Source organism: Opisthocomus hoazin, chromosome 17 (assembly GCF_030867145.1).
Source record: "Opisthocomus hoazin isolate bOpiHoa1 chromosome 17, bOpiHoa1.hap1, whole genome shotgun sequence".
Taxonomy (NCBI): Eukaryota; Metazoa; Chordata; class Aves; order Opisthocomiformes; family Opisthocomidae; genus Opisthocomus; species Opisthocomus hoazin.
This window is the reverse complement of record NC_134430.1, coordinates 5,219,525-5,234,688: the sequence shown is the minus strand read 5'-3', so window position 1 is coordinate 5,234,688 and position 15,164 is coordinate 5,219,525. Positions and strand designations below refer to the sequence as shown.

The 15,164-nt window shown below is 52.8% G+C and overlaps 1 protein-coding gene across 16 annotated transcripts in view; it reads right to left on the bottom strand.

Moving 5' to 3' along the window:
- EPB41 (erythrocyte membrane protein band 4.1) overlaps positions 1-15,164 on the bottom strand; it is a 95,362-nt gene that overhangs the window by 65,309 nt on the left and 14,889 nt on the right. For 3 of the 16 annotated variants that reach the window (XM_075437783.1, XM_075437786.1, XM_075437787.1), the window contains exon 1: positions 13,415-13,434. The exons of 1 other annotated variant lie outside the window; for it this stretch is intronic. Coding sequence is in view for 4 of the 15 variants with exons in the window: in XM_075437782.1 (XP_075293897.1) it covers positions 13,415-13,488 (74 nt within the window). In the remaining 11 variants the exon portion in view is untranslated. Of the gene's footprint in view, positions 1-3,045; positions 3,127-11,235; positions 11,312-13,414; positions 13,570-15,164 lie in introns of those variants that run through there. 12 more of the 16 variants (XM_075437785.1, XM_075437788.1, XM_075437789.1 and 9 more) reach the window with 9 other exon arrangements.

The window sequence follows — 15,164 nt, the reverse complement described above, 5'->3', positions numbered from 1 at the left end:
GAGGCACTGCTTCAAACCCACCAGCGTCCAGGACCAGTTTCTCCTCTGGGAAAAGAAACGGAGATTCCCAGTCTTGGTGGCAGACTAACAGCCCTGAGCAAGCAGAGCAGGTCTAGTGAACCAGCGGATGAGCAGAAGGTCATCGCAGCCTCAGTGCCCAGATCTCCCAGCCACTGCCAGCTCCTTAGATCCCTCGGGCGCCCACTCACTAAATGTCTGTTTTCTTCTTTGGGATTCAACAGAACACAGCACCAGTCCAGGACTGGGGACGTTAGCCTGGAACTCTATGGGGCGTGGGGCACGCATCACCATCAGCGGCCAGTGCCGGATTAATTCATGCAAGTTGCAAGTGCCTTTGGAAACCATTCCAAAACAGGAGGGTGGAGACCCCAGAATACAGAGAAATGCCTGGAAACCACCTCCCTCCAAGGCACTTTAAACCATGAACTGAGCCCGTTCAGGCATTAACACTGGGCCTGGGAGGTAAAACCCAAAACAACTCCCTGGTGCAGAGCCAAGGGACAAGAGCGCACAGCGCGAGCCTCGGGAAGCGGCACAGATCGACCCTTCGCAGCTTGGTGACCACATCGGCATCTGCAGACAGGAGCGGTTTTGCAATTCACATCGCTCAGACTTCAACAATCCCTCTGGCGCAGGACATTTTTCTGTTGGATTTCGAGACAGATCCCGTAAACTTTGGGCTCTTTTTTTCCTTTCTACAAATAGACATCTATTGCACAACGGAGCGATGCAGTGCCACTTGTGTGAAACAGCCAGACGCCAGAAGGAAATTTCACTTTACCACAATTATCTACTCATTTAGTAATTGAATATTAGGGTTTTTTTCAGAAGGTGTGTTTCCCTTTGCATGCAGCAGTGAACTTCCAAAGTGTTTCATGAAGAGCCCTGCAAAACTCATTCTTGACAACAGCAGGGAAGGTCAGTGCTAGACGACTTATTTATACAAGAAGAAAAATAAAAAGGTAAATAGCTCTTCTCGGCACTTTATTCCTGCTCCCAGCCCCTGCCCACCCTCCCAAACACAAGCTTTCTGGGACAACCCCATCTTGCTAAAGGTCTGCACAGCAGCAGGGCTCGGAGACCCCGCTGGACCCCGAGCAGGGAGCACAGTGGTGGCACGAGCTGCTCACACCGGGGCTGTGCCTGCACGGGGACACGGGAACGCGGATGGCTCGCACGCAGCTGGGACGGCTTCGGTCGAGTACTTTGGGGCAGCAGAACGTGCCTTTCTAATCCATAATACATTTAATATTAAGAGCAGCAATTAAATAAATTAGTGGTCAGCCAGTGAGCTGCTAGTTTACAAAAGGAGTTCGTTTTAAGCAGCAACACCAACTTGTAGCACAGTTTAAAGCAGGAAGATGCCACACAAAGATCAACACGCTCGTGCCACCAGGAATGAGGCAGCGGCTGCGCAGGCTTCTACTGCAGGTGGCACACACCAAACACTCGTTGAATAAAAGAGATGGGCAGATCTCGGATTTCGACTGAAACACACACATCCCCGCTTACAGTGATTCCACTCGAAAGACAGTCTGCCTACCGAACTGCAGGCGCCACATCCCTTTCTCCTTGTGGTAAATGCCGACCACGCGTACGATCCCCGCAATCCTACAATGCCGTCAGGGGCCGTACCAGGTACCACACCGGCTCCTTACTTGTGTGACAAACTATCAACTTCAAAATCAAACACCTGCACTGCTCCAAGCAGAATTTTTTCCAATCTGCATTAAAAAAAAAATTACAATTCACTGCTTGGAGCAGCAAAGACAGATTTTTCTTTAAAAGAGAGCAACAAATTTCAAGCATCATCTCCCAAAGCACCACTAGAAGAGCTCACAGCCGCCAACAGCAAGAGGTCTGGAGCATTCTGCGTCTTGGAGTCCACCTTTAATTTTAAGCTTGTGCAAATTCTTGGGATCTTCCAGGTTGTTTCCAAGAAACTTGCCCCATCCTGAGCTCTAGTGACTCACTACCAAAAATCTCTGACTTGCAGCACCCAAACTGCCTGCACCCATGAAACGCAAAATCTGATGACACAAAAACACAGTAAATGGGTGGGAAAGCAACAGAATGACTGAGGAGAGAGATCAGCCCAAAAGGCAGACAAAAGCTGCACGGTCCCCAGCTGCTGTCTCCTCTGGAGAGGAGGAACCCAGGGACTGCTGGGCTTGGCTTATGTAGGGAGGTTGAGACGACGCTCGACTTTGCGGGGTGCAGTCGGCTGCGTTTACGCACTGTTTTCATAAATCCCAAATGCTGTTGCTCCATCAGAAAAGCTCCAACAACAGTTTCCAACAAAAGGAATACAGAGAGGCTTGTGCTTTTCTCCTTTCATTTTTAGTTTTAAAGGAGTGTATCAAAACCTTATCTCGGGGCGTGTTTCTGCTGAAGTGGAGCGGGGTATTTATCACAGGGGAAAAAACAAGCAACCCCTGGAAGCACACAGGAACAACCCACCCACAAAGCTCGCGCTTCAGAGACGCACGGCTGCAACTTCAGTCTGCATCCTCTCCACCTCTAGCGAGAAAGTTTAATAAAACAGGTGGGTTTAGTTTAAAAAAACCCGAAACGTTCTTCACCTATCCCAAAACATTCTTCTAGTGGTAAAGCTGAAGTGTCGCAAAAGTCGCAATTAACCAAACCTCAGTTTCAGTATAACGAATCATTACCTGTTTTTTTGCCAGAGTCAGAAGTTTCAGAAGGTTAAACCATTTCCAAAACAAGAACAGTTTTTCAGCTGATTTATAGCTAATGCACCAACAGGGCACAATTCTTTGGTTGCTTACAATTCTGTTTTCAATTTCACAGCCCCAGGTAGGAGGTGGTACGCTGCACAGCAAAGCCAGAGCCGAGGGCTTTTCGCATCTGTTGCTATCACAGAAACGATTTACAACTGTTTGCGGTGAGAAATCATGAGATTAATGTGCAACCCCTTCCCCCAGCAGCACGAACCCAGCAAACAAAGCCAACCCCGTCCTCAGGCTCGCGCCTCGCCAAGCCACCGCTCAGCCCTCTGCAAACCTTGGGACCCACTGAACCGGTGTGCGACCAATCTCCGGGCACGGGGTGCTCGCAGCTCTCCCTGCGCCGGCTCTGCCGCTGGCTTCACCCGTGTTTGCAGCAAATCTAATCGCTGGCAGAGATGCAGCTACGCACCTCCCTCAAAAAAAAGGAGAAAAAAAAATTTAAGCCCACTGTATTTGCATTACGAGATCGCCTGGCTTTTCTGCGATTAGCACTGCACGGATCAAACCCTGCCCACGTAATCATCAGGTAAGACTCGTGCTGGAGAGTCCAGTTCAATTCTAGAAAGAAACAGAGCTCCAAGAAAAGTGTCACAGTGAAATACCAAATTTCACTGTAATTGCAAGCCTCCTTGCCTTGCTGAAGCCATCCCTCACGTTCACTATCTCGTCCCGTTCCCGCCTCTGGAGGCACGCAGGCACAGAACACCAGCAGATTCAGTTTCCCCAAGCTCTCCCTCTCTATTCATCATGCAGTGGGAATTCTTTTTTTAATAAACTACATCTTTACAAAAGGAATATCGCCATTTGTCATCACCAGGTCAGATGGAGAGAGTCAATCATCGTTTTCAAACAAGCCAAGAGCAGCAGTTGCAAAACAGGAAGCCAGTAACGCTGGCCATGCCGCTGCGGCTTTCCCACCAGCACCCAAGACGCCGTTCAGCCGGGCGCTTGCAGGTGGGGATGGAGCGTACCTGAACGCAACCGAGCAGGGAAATATGTTCTGCATCGGTGCCCCAAAACTGAGGGGATGGGAGACAGCAGCTGCTCAAGCCATCTCACTTTAGAAGCAAAATAAAACAGGAAAAAAACTTGCTCCAGCATGCAAGCAGGTGGAAAAAGGTCACTTCTTGAGATGAACACGCTCGGACACCACTTGTCCCTTGGGTTCTCGTTACCCTTTCTAACGAGGGGGCGAAGCATCCCAAACCACGCTGCAGAGAGGGCCAGGGATGCGATCCCTGCACTGGGACAGGCGTGACGCTGCTCTGACCTCATCGGCCAACGCTGGCTTTTTTCCACCATGTCCTGGGGGAGGGAAGGGAAGCGCAGCGACAGGCGGGAGCGAACCGACAGTGCCGCCCGTAAACAGAGGAAGCGTTTTTTGAAGACAGCGTCTAGGTAGACAGGAGGGAAATAACAGAAGCAGCAGTTACAACAACAACAACAAAAAAAACTCTACGAGAAGTCTAAAGAAACTATTTCCTCTGACGAAACACACTGGAAACGGTATCAGACGCCGCTGAAGTCAGAGTTCAGCACACGGCCGTCTCCCCGTGCTATCGGCAGCACACCCTGCCCATGTTGATGCAGTCACCTCTGCTGCTCCTCCTGGCTTCACCACAGATAAATCTCCCTTCTCCAGGGCCCATCCTCTACAATATTAAATCATTTTTCAGAGTCTCCTGAAGAATGAAGTCAGCCAATCTGCGTAATTAACTCAGCAAAGCCGTGCATCTGCAAGAGCTCAACTCCATCACGTTAGAACAGCCCAGGAGGCCTGGCTGCACATGAAAATCAACGGCAAAACAACATCCATTTAGCCTGCATTTTGCCCTCCCAAATCAGGTTCTCCTCCTAGCCATTCCCCCTCTCCAAGAAAGCATGGGGGTCCTTAAACCCTTTTGGCTCGAGCTACGCACAACACACAGCCGAAAACAGTCCTTTTCTCTGCAGCTGGATTCCTCCCCAAGCCCCAAACATTTCTGACATGTACCTAGGTGAAAAATTATTGCAGCCGCTGTCCCAGGCAGCCCACACCTCGATTTTATGGTATTGCTTTTTGATCTGCTTATTCACCAAGACTTTCCCTCACTTCTCACCACACGCGCTCACTTTCAAGTCGGCAGCTGGAGATAAAAAAGCAGCGATATCGGCAGCAGCCGCCGGCCCCAGCCCTGGGAGGGATGGAGGGACGCGAGGGCAGTGCCGGTCCTCCCTGGGAAGGATGGATGAGATGAGGGGACATCCCCGGGAGGGACGAAGGGACACAGGCGCAGTGCCAGTACTCGCCCCACCTGGTTTCTCACTGCTCAAATGTTAACACTTCTTACTGAGGACCACAAAAATGCCGTTTTCTCGCACGTGGTGCGACTCCTTCCTCCTACAAGGAGTCATCCTCCGCCTGTGTCAGGGCACATTTACGTTGCAGATGGCCCTTGTACTGCCTCTACACGCTCACGCAGGAGAGACGGAGATGTCGGTCAGGCAGCAGTTATTTTCACTTTGCGCAAAGAACAACCCCACACACAATTTAAACACACAATTTCCATCCTGCACCTCCATCACCACCAAGCCAAGAGTTGTGAAACAGGCACCCAAGACAGAAAACATTGGCTTAATGCTGGATTTTAAGACTTTCCAGACAAAATAAAGAGCTATGTTCTCATTTATATGAAGAAGAGGAGGGCTCCCTCGGCCGGGGAGGATTACAGCTCGCCACCACTCTTCTCCCCAATCCACCCCAGGGGCTGCATCCCCGCACGGTCCCACCGGCTCGTGTCTCTAACGACTGATGTGCACGTCACGACGATGCCACAAGCAGGGCTGGCAAACCACGTGCGTACATAACCCAGTATTTAACAGACAGACCAGCAGGTTTCGTTTGGGGATTCAATGGGGTTTTTTTGCCAGACTGCAAAATGCCACCCTGAGCTGCCTCTGCTCCTTCCAGGGCATCCCGCTCTCCTCCAGCCCTCACGTTAACAGGGGAAACATCAGGGATATTTGGGTTTAGGGTCCTCTTACCATTTGTTTCATGAACTGGAAGGCAGCAAGCAAGGCAGGGCTGCAGGAGGAGAAACATTTCCTAGCTACGGCAGCTGGAGCTGGGCCTGAAAGATTTTTACCCTTCCATGAACCAGTCCCTACCCAACGACAAACGACTCTTGAAACTCCCCAGGAATGGTCACCAGCCGCATGTTTCTCATTTTCTAAGTGCCTGACTCGAGGCGCTGCGGGAAGCTCACAGAAGCAGAAACCAGGGCTTGAATAGAAAACGTTCCATCACGCTCCGCGTCGAAGGGATAAAACCAAACCACTCTTCCAGGTTTATACCATTACCCGTCCCGAAGCCCCCCGCCCTGTCTCACAAGCAAACGGCAAAGACCAGCTCATGCTTTTGATGCATTTGCACACAGGCATCGCAGATGAACCCGAGCAGGAATTATTAATCCTGTCTTTGGAGCAGAGTTTGAATAGCGGGACATAAATACAGCCCGGGGCCCTGTACACAACGGGACGGGACTGTTCCCGCTTAGCGGGCGGCTTGCTCGTAGTATTTAGCGATATGCAAGCCCTGGGGGGGGAAAGCCTGTATGCAATCACACCAGCGGAGGGCTACGAGGATGAGGAGGGGACTGGAGCATCTCTCCTGCGAGGAAAGGCTGAGGGAGCTGGGCTTGTTCAGCCTGGAGAAGAGAAGGCTGAGAGGGGACCTTAGAAATGCCTCTAAATATCTGCAGGGTGGGGGTCAGGAGGACGGGGCCAGACTCTTTCCAGTGGTGCCCAGCGACAGGACAAGGGGCAACGGGCACAAACTGAAGCACAGGAAGCTCCAGCTGAACCCGAGGAAGAACTTCTTCCCTCTGAGGGTGACGGAGCCCTGGCCCAGGCTGCCCAGGGAGGCTGTGGAGTCTCCTTCTCTGGAGATATTCCAGCCCCGCCTGGACGCGGTGCTGTGCAGCCTGCTCTGGGTGACCCTGCTTGGGCAGCGGGTTGGACTGGGTGACCCACAGAGGTTCCTGCCAACCCCTACCAGTCTGTGATTCTGAGCCCACGCTGGTCTGCGCTCGCACAGCAAGGCGGAGGAGATGCTGAGGGACCAGCAGCAGCACACACCATCTTCTACCTCCAAGTGTGTCACTCTGCGATTCTACTACAAAGCCGCGTGAGCTGCTTAGTTATTTATTTAACTAAAAGCTTTTAATTATCTCTCTCACACACACACATTATGTAGGGCGGGGAAGGGGGGAAATAATCAGCCTACCACCAGTGACACGTGGGTTCAAAGGAATTGTGTTTTTCACAGAAACAGCTAACTAGCCCAAATTTTCTCCTGCTGCTCCCACACCGTGCCTCCATCCGCAGGGCCCCTTCCACGGTGTATTCTGCTGCGGTTGCTGCTCAGGCTGACCAAATCCCTCTAAGAGGGACCTCGGCCGGGGCAGACCTCAGGCTCCTCCTGATGTCCGGGCTGCAGGTCTCCTCCGGTGGCCACGGAGGATGTTATTCCTCGGCATGAACCTGTCAGAAAGCCCAGCTGACATCCCATGGCACTCGCCCTCGCCAGCAGATGGAAGGGACCGCTCTCCAAAAACACCGGCATGTGAAGGCAGCACGCAGCGGGACGGCCATGGCCACACAGCCAGCCAGCCACGGAGCTCTCCCGCCTCCAGAAACGCACTGCAAGCACAAAAACTGCCCGGAGCTGCTCTTTTTCCTACATCTTCCAGGCTCTGCATTGAGATCAGGGAGACACAAACTACTCGGTGCCCTCCAAAAGCACCACAGTTCAAGTGCTGTGTGACTTCATAAATCACAACTCGTAAACCCCTGGTGTAGACGTTCGCTCCGAGCACAGCAGCAAAAGCAAGTTCACACAGGAATTTGTTTAAAAAGCCCGTATCAGAATGGCAGCAGGGTCTGAAGGAGCATGTCCTGGAAGAGTACAGAGTGCCTGAAACACAGACCCCGGGCCAACACAATTGTCCTCTCTGTGGAACTGCTTCAGTAAAAAAAGAAAAAAAAAAAAAAAAAGAGATTTAGTCCATCTACACAGAAAAATTAAAAGTATTTGCTTTTAATACATAATGTCAGCAGCATTACACAAGCAAAAAATCACATAAACAGAAAACACACGTAAACAACCGACAGAACGTAAAGAAACTAATAATATTAATCTGGATTAAGTACAAGCCATGAACATTCCTACCTAATCCATCCGACGGACAAAGATAAATCCCTGCTATGCCGCGTCCTACAGTTCTTTGCAACTTAAGGAACCACAGTACTGATCAAAACAGCGTAGCAGATGAGAAGTATAAGGTGAAATCTTTACATACAGCTGCCTGCTTAATCTACAGAAGATTACAGCAAAAGCCAAGCCCCAAGAAAGCAGAACCCTCATTGCAAAAGCTCACCAAGCCCAGAGCGCAATTTCCACTCGAGACGCAAAGCTTCGCGTCGAGCTTCCCCAGAGAGATGCACGACAGCAACAAAACACAGCTCCCACTCTGCGTCTCTGCCATTTCTTAATGCCCCAGACGAGCTGCGTGGGGGTCAGCTGTCGTTAGGAAGAAGCAGATCTGCAGTAGAGTTTGAAAACACAAAGCAAGGTCTCTAAGAGGAAATTATTTGCATCCACCGGGCTACTGCAGGCCCCCCAAAGACTGCTTATTAAAGCAACACCTCTGATTCATCGCTGCTCATTACCGTGAAGGTAAAAGCAGCTTCAGCAAGCAGAGCAAGCCCAGACAAACCCAGCAGAGCACACAAATACGGCCCAGGCTGAGCTCCCCATCCGCAGAGCTGTGCAGGCTTCCACCCGCTCTGCCTCCCACTCCGGCCGGGTTGCCCTGTCCCAGGCGACTCCCCGGCCTGGAGACCTGCAAAGAGCTCGGAGCTCCCACCGTGGACACAGCACCGCGGAGCTGCACCAACTTCTTGGGCTTTTTCCAAGAAACTGATGCACTGTGGCAGCGAGAGGCTGCAGGTCCTGTCCCGGTCCCCCCAAACGAAGGGGCTCTCATCAAACGTACCTCATTAGAGAACACGTCAAGGAGAGGTGTTTGATGAGCAGCTCCTGGCCAGACGCTGTAGACCTACAGCCAACACCTCCACAAACTGCCCCGAGGATGAAGATCCAGAGGTTTTACTTATCGACACCAAAAATCCAAGAATCCTTTAAGTCACTAAATAACTGAGTGAAAACCCAGTGCGGAGCCACCACCTCCCGCCAGCGACACTTCCATAGATATGATTTTCTTCCAGCATGTTACACGCCACATCCACCCATCAACACATCAAAGCACACGGAGCATCCCAACACCCCGCGGCTGGAAGCCTGCAAGCTACCCCGGCACAGCAACGCTTTGATCGCTAACGAGCGGATTTGTAAACGCGGTCGCTTACTAAAGAAGCGCCGTACCCACCAGCCTACCTCCCATCAATCCCAGTATCTGCTCACCAAGCAGTAAATGGGGCATCAGAACAGATCTGTCTTACTGCTTTCCGACAATCAAACGCTGTCAAGTGAAAACATCGCGCCCGCTCACGCGGAGCCGGCGGGCCGCTGGCCGCCTGTTACCGGAGACAGAGGCTGCAGATTCGGAGCATCCTTGTCTCAAGCACTGTCCGGCTCCGGGAACACACGGTGTTTTGAACCGGGCTGAGCAGAGTCCTCCCTCCCCGAGCCCAAGCCCGTCACCTGCCACTTCAAATGCTTTGCTGCCGAGGAGAACTCGGGTTAAACTACAAACATGAGATCAGACGAAAACACAGGTAATTCCTGTTCTTCTCATCTAAACTGATAGAGGAAATAACTAATGCGTTTCTGTTAGGAAAAAAAAATCAACATTCTCTCTGTTTCATAAGGCTCTGATAGAGTTTTAGAGGTAAGGAGCGCTATGTTTATCCTGATATTTACCTTCCGCCACAGATTATGTTTGCCCACGGGAATCCTAGAAAATCCTCCCCTTCTTTATTAAGGCCATGTTAGCAGAGATACACAAAGGACCCCGCCGCCGTTTGACTCACACCCACCGCTCCAAACTGTCACAGAAACGTAACTGAAGATGCCAGAGGCTGGCACCACGATGTAAAAAAATACACATCACGCGCACGAGCAGCATCGCCACCCAACACACACCGCGAGCAGGACATCCCCGTTCACAACCACCACAGCGCGGCAGGAAAACCTTCGATGAACTCAAACCCGGGCTGTGCCAGCCGTTACAAAATCAAACTCCTATTGCCCCTCGGCACAAGCACCTCTGGAGCCAAGGGAGCTGCTCCCGGGGCAGCGACGGGCGAGTCGGTGAATTGTGAAAGGGACTGCTCGCCGCAGCGCCCGCAGCCAGGCCAGAGCCCCCCCGCGTCTCCCATCAACCCGCAGCCGTACTCTCCCCCCTGGAGACCTTACAGGGATTATTTTTTCATTCAGGAACTCAATTGAGAAATGAGAATCAACTAATTAGAAGGATCATCCCGCCAGATCTACGTAACTTCTGCAAACAAGACCCAGTGCATTTGGAAAGCCTTAAAATCCTAAACATAAACAGCAAAGTAAGATAAAAATGAGTTTTGCGCTGTTGCTCAGAAATAAGATTTTGCTTTGCTTCTCTGAATTTTTTACCAGCATCTTAACTGCATTATAACACAAAGAACCGAATTATAATTGAACTACAATGTCCAGCACAACACCTCCCTCCAAATTTGGACGGTCTCTAAGGGATTTTCTCCTTGCAGCTGGACACGCAGTTCTCAAATCAACATTTACGCGCCCACAGCTGGGAGGGCTGCCGGCCCCTGCCCGAACCCAGCCCCCCAGCACCGCACAAACGGGGAGCACCACCGAGGCGACGGCGCTGGGGACTGTGCAGAGGCGGCACTCACGGATGTGGCCAAGGTGCGATTCTAACTCATTTCTGGAGCCGTCCCCATTGCAAGTGCTGCCTCTCTGGAGATGAAAAATCAAAATACACCTTGGTGGGAAACCCTGCCAGCCGGCGAGCGCTGCTCCCAGCGCGCTGAGCTGTTTCTGGAGCTGAAATTCAGCGAAGCGCGGCCGGGGAAGAGCCGTCGCCCAGCCGGGGCCAGACCACGGCACCCACCGTCACCCCACGGGTGGGCGAGCGGGGCCCCGCAATGCCCACGGCTCTTCCCCACCATGTCTCCTTCCTCCTCCTGCACAATGGGCTCCGGGCAGAGCCGCGGACCCCGGCACCCCCAGCACGGGGTGGGGGGTGGGGGGGGGGCACTGGGTGCCAGCCCCCCAGCGCGGTGTCGTGTCCCCCCCAGTTTCTGGCCTCCCGCAGCCCCCGGCTCCAGCTGACCGCGCAGCCCCCGCGCACCGCGCCGGGTTCGCGCGCAGAGGCCCCCGCGCGCGCACGCCGGCCTAGCGCGGGCGCGCTCGCAACCCCCGCGCGCACGCAACCCCCGCGCGCGCACCGACACGCCGCGCACCTACCTACCGACCCGCCCGCCGAGCCCGCCCGCTGCGGCCCTCGGGGCCGAGCCCGCTCCGCTCCGCACCGAGCCCGCACCGCTCCGCCGCCGCCGCCGCCCGCCCCACGGCTCTGCCCCCCCTCGCGCCGCGCACCCCCGGCCCCGCCCCCACCCACAACAGTGTAGTAAGTTCCCATTGGCCGAGGGGAGGGGGCGGGGCGCCAGCGCCGCATTGCTATTGGCGGAGGGGTAAACCGCGGCAGGCGGGGAGGGTGGGGGAGCGGGAGCGCGCGCCTCCTCAGCGTCCCCCCCCCCCGTTTCCCTCCCTCAGGGCCAGGGCTCGGCGGCCCTGAGGGACCGCGGCCCTGCCCCGCCTCAGCCCGGCAGAACAACACCCCGCGCTGCGGAGGGAGAGGCCGAGCGGCCGGGGTTACCGGCGGCCCGGGGGGGAAGGGGCTGCGGTCACTCGGCGCCGCCCGGAGCCGGTGCGAGCGCGGCAGGAGGGGCCCTGCGTGCCGGTAACGCCGAGCGGCAGCGGGCCGCGCTCCCCTCCCTCCGTGACCTAGATTGTAAATGCAGTTCGCTGTCTCCCGGGGAAAGTTGTGGCCCAGCTGCGACGGGAGGACGCGGGGCGGGCGGGGGGTGTTTGTCAGGGTTTTTCTTTATTTTTTTAAACATAAGGCCCTCAGGAGCCAGGCGGGTACTGGCTCAGCCGATGGGGTGCCAAGCCAATAAAGCCGCAACTGAGATGGCGAGCGCTTGGCCAACAAGAAAACCCCCCAGCCGCGCCAGTGAAGGCGCAAAACCAGCAGCACCAGCACAGCCCCGCAGAGGAGACCGACCCGCTCGCCGCTCTGAAACTACGCACGGAACAGCACGGAGGGGCTTTTCCTCACCTACTGCCAAATTATAATGAGTTATTTTCGTTAACTGAGCTGTCCAGCTCTCCCTGCTGCATACACCAGGGCAAAACGCTGCCCAGCTTCTCGTCAGCACTTCTGCCGGGCTCCAGCAAGGTTGCTGCCTGCACGCCAGCCTGACCAGCTCAGGGAGACCAAATCCCTCTCAAATATTTACACAACCCCAAAAGATGCATGGCACCGAGGCCTCTCCGTTTGCCCCCTAATGGGAATTAAGCTATCAGGCACATTATTCTGCTTGCATTAAGAGCAACTGTCCTACCTCTTCAGCAGCAGGGAATACCCTGGGCTGACGCGCACCCTGGTTGGGATGGCTTCATCCTCACGCTGAAGCCCTCGCCAGTACCGACCTCGCGAGGATCACTCACGTGCTAAGGACGCTTGTGCTAAATGACAGCCAAACAAACCCAATTTTCTAGAATAATTAATGTGCTTCTCACAGCTATTGACCCCTTCTATGTCTACGACACTCAGCTCCACCAAAACACACAGAACGGGGCAGCTCCCCCTTCGTCTCGGTGTTGAGAATGCTTGCGTAAAGCTCCTTAACAGGAGGGAAGAGAGGTATTTTCACCTTAAATCTGGGCTGTCTGGTGATTTCCCTGGACTCAGATGAGCACATTTGATTCAAAGAACACAGGCTGGGAAAGGGCTGGCGGCTGCAAGTCGCTGCTCCTACACCAGGGATGGGCAGTTCCCTTAAAGCATGCCCTGAAGCTCCCACTCCACTCCCCACGGCATTAAATTAACACATTTTAATAGCCTAGGCTGTGAATAGAGGAGGCTCAGATGTTTCGTGCTGACCCACCACGGTAACTGCTGCCTGTGCTACTGCTCACCCACAGATGGGCTGAAAACAGACTGTGTCAGAAGAGAAAAGCGACTCCAAAGGCCTTTAAGGAGAAAACCACCGAGCAAACAATTTTTGGATGTGAGGGGTTGGCAACAGCTTCTTGCAATTAAGAAAAACAAGCAAACAAAACCACACTGCTTCATCACAACACGCACACACGCTGACCAACGGCAGATTGCAGATTATGTGGAGAAGAGACCAGGACAACGAAAACTTCGCATCAAAGTAGTGATTTAACACCCCGCAGCACATCATCCACCACACTCAGATCGCCAGATGATCCCCAATTCCATCTGCCAGCATCTGAGTACAGAGAGCAGCAGCTCCTGTGTTCTGAGCCATTATTTCCCAGGTGAAGCGTTTATCCACAGGGAGCACTAGTGCAAGGTGCCGGACACACTGTGCACGAGGGCAAAGGACGCTGTTACCTCTTCAGACCCAAACAAATGGCCGAGACTTCGAATGGCAGGAGACACTTCAGAGCAGCAAAGTCATCAGGCATGAAAAGAGGCCCATGGTCTGGGCTACGAGAGCACCTTGGAAAAGTTCTTCTGGGGCAGGGTGATTTGAACCTAGGCCAAAGCAATCCTTTTGTAGGGAGCAGAAAAAAGGGAAAAAGGAAAAAAAAACAAAACAAAACCAAAAACCACCACTCTTCTGCATATGGAAATACCACCACCAACACCACAATTCTGCTGTAAATTGCTGGCTTAACTTCTAACCTTTTCCTTCCTACACAGTCCCAGACTGACCTCTGAAATCCCATAGGAAGTAATAGAAATTTCTTAAATTCTTCACTATTAGAACCGTTTGCCCCGTGCCAAGCCCAGATTGCAAATATTTAAAGAACTCTCCCAGTTACAGCTGGTTTAAGTCGCTTTACAGGACTCAGAGACTGAGAATTATTTCAATAAGTCAGGATTTCTTGGTATTCAGCCGCTGGATATAGGAATAAAGAGAGGAATTATATTCATTTTCGGCATGCGTTTGCTGTCTTCAAGGCAGACGCTGTTCCTTGCAAGCTGAAAGGCCACTTGGTGAGCACTCAGATCCCGATGGACTCGGTCAGTGCAAATCAACTGGGTCACAATGGAGAACGATGCCAAACCCTACCCTCTGCCTGCTCAACGTGCGTGCAGCTAGCAAGCGGCTCAGAAGTATGCGCTGTAGCATCTTACAAGCATCTAGACAGTAGATTAAATCCAGCCCAAGTAAGTTCTTCATAAACAAAGAAAAAAAATCCTTTGTAAGGCGATCCAGTGCTCTGCAGGGCCCCACAGGATGCACTGCTGGTAGGATTTGTTGTAGAACAGGGCTCCCAATTTACACCAGTGCCGGTGAACACTGTGCCTAGAGCACTACTGGCACAACAATTAACTGCACAGAGCTCTCCTCACCCTGAGGAGCTTCTCTAAGTGAGGAACTCCCAATCTAAACAAAGGAATCATGCACCACACTGGTATCGGCGCTCCCTCCCCCAAAGCAAGCAGCATTTAAGGTGAAGAGAAATACTCAGGATTACGTCAGGTTCTACGAAAACAAAGAAATTAAGCCAGTCAACTGAATCATTTATCCACTGCTGCTCTAAATAAACTGGTTGGGTCTATATTATGCATACATATCTGTACACACAATAGGCATAATTCAGTTTACGTGCCACGTTCACACACTTTGCTAGCAAGGGAGAGCCTCCAGAGCAGCAGCAGCCATTTCACAAGAGCAAACAAGGTGGGAGGAGAGCAGGTGGCTCAGTTTTGCCAGCTCCTGGCCCTCTGCCCTTGGCTCCTCTTCCGAGGCTTACTGTCACCATCAGCAGGGCTGATCTGGCTGAGAGCAGAAGGCCAGGATGAGGTGTAAAGGAAATCTCCCTTTGACTTCACAAGCTTCATTTTATTGTAAAACATTGATCTAGAACAAAGATATTTCATGTAAATGATTTACCTAGAAGGAAGAGATGCTTCAGCTAACAGTGTGTTTCTCCAGCGCACGCCTCTCGATGTAGCACACAAAGCAGCAGGCACTGCCAGAAAAAGCCCCTGACGGGCTGAATTGCAAACTCAAGAAATTCTCACGAAGAACTAGAACACGCTGCACCGCTTTGCTACAACATGTGTGTGCACAGTGAAGGCAACCTGGAACATCCACACTCACCTGGCTCTGTACCAAGTATTTAACCAA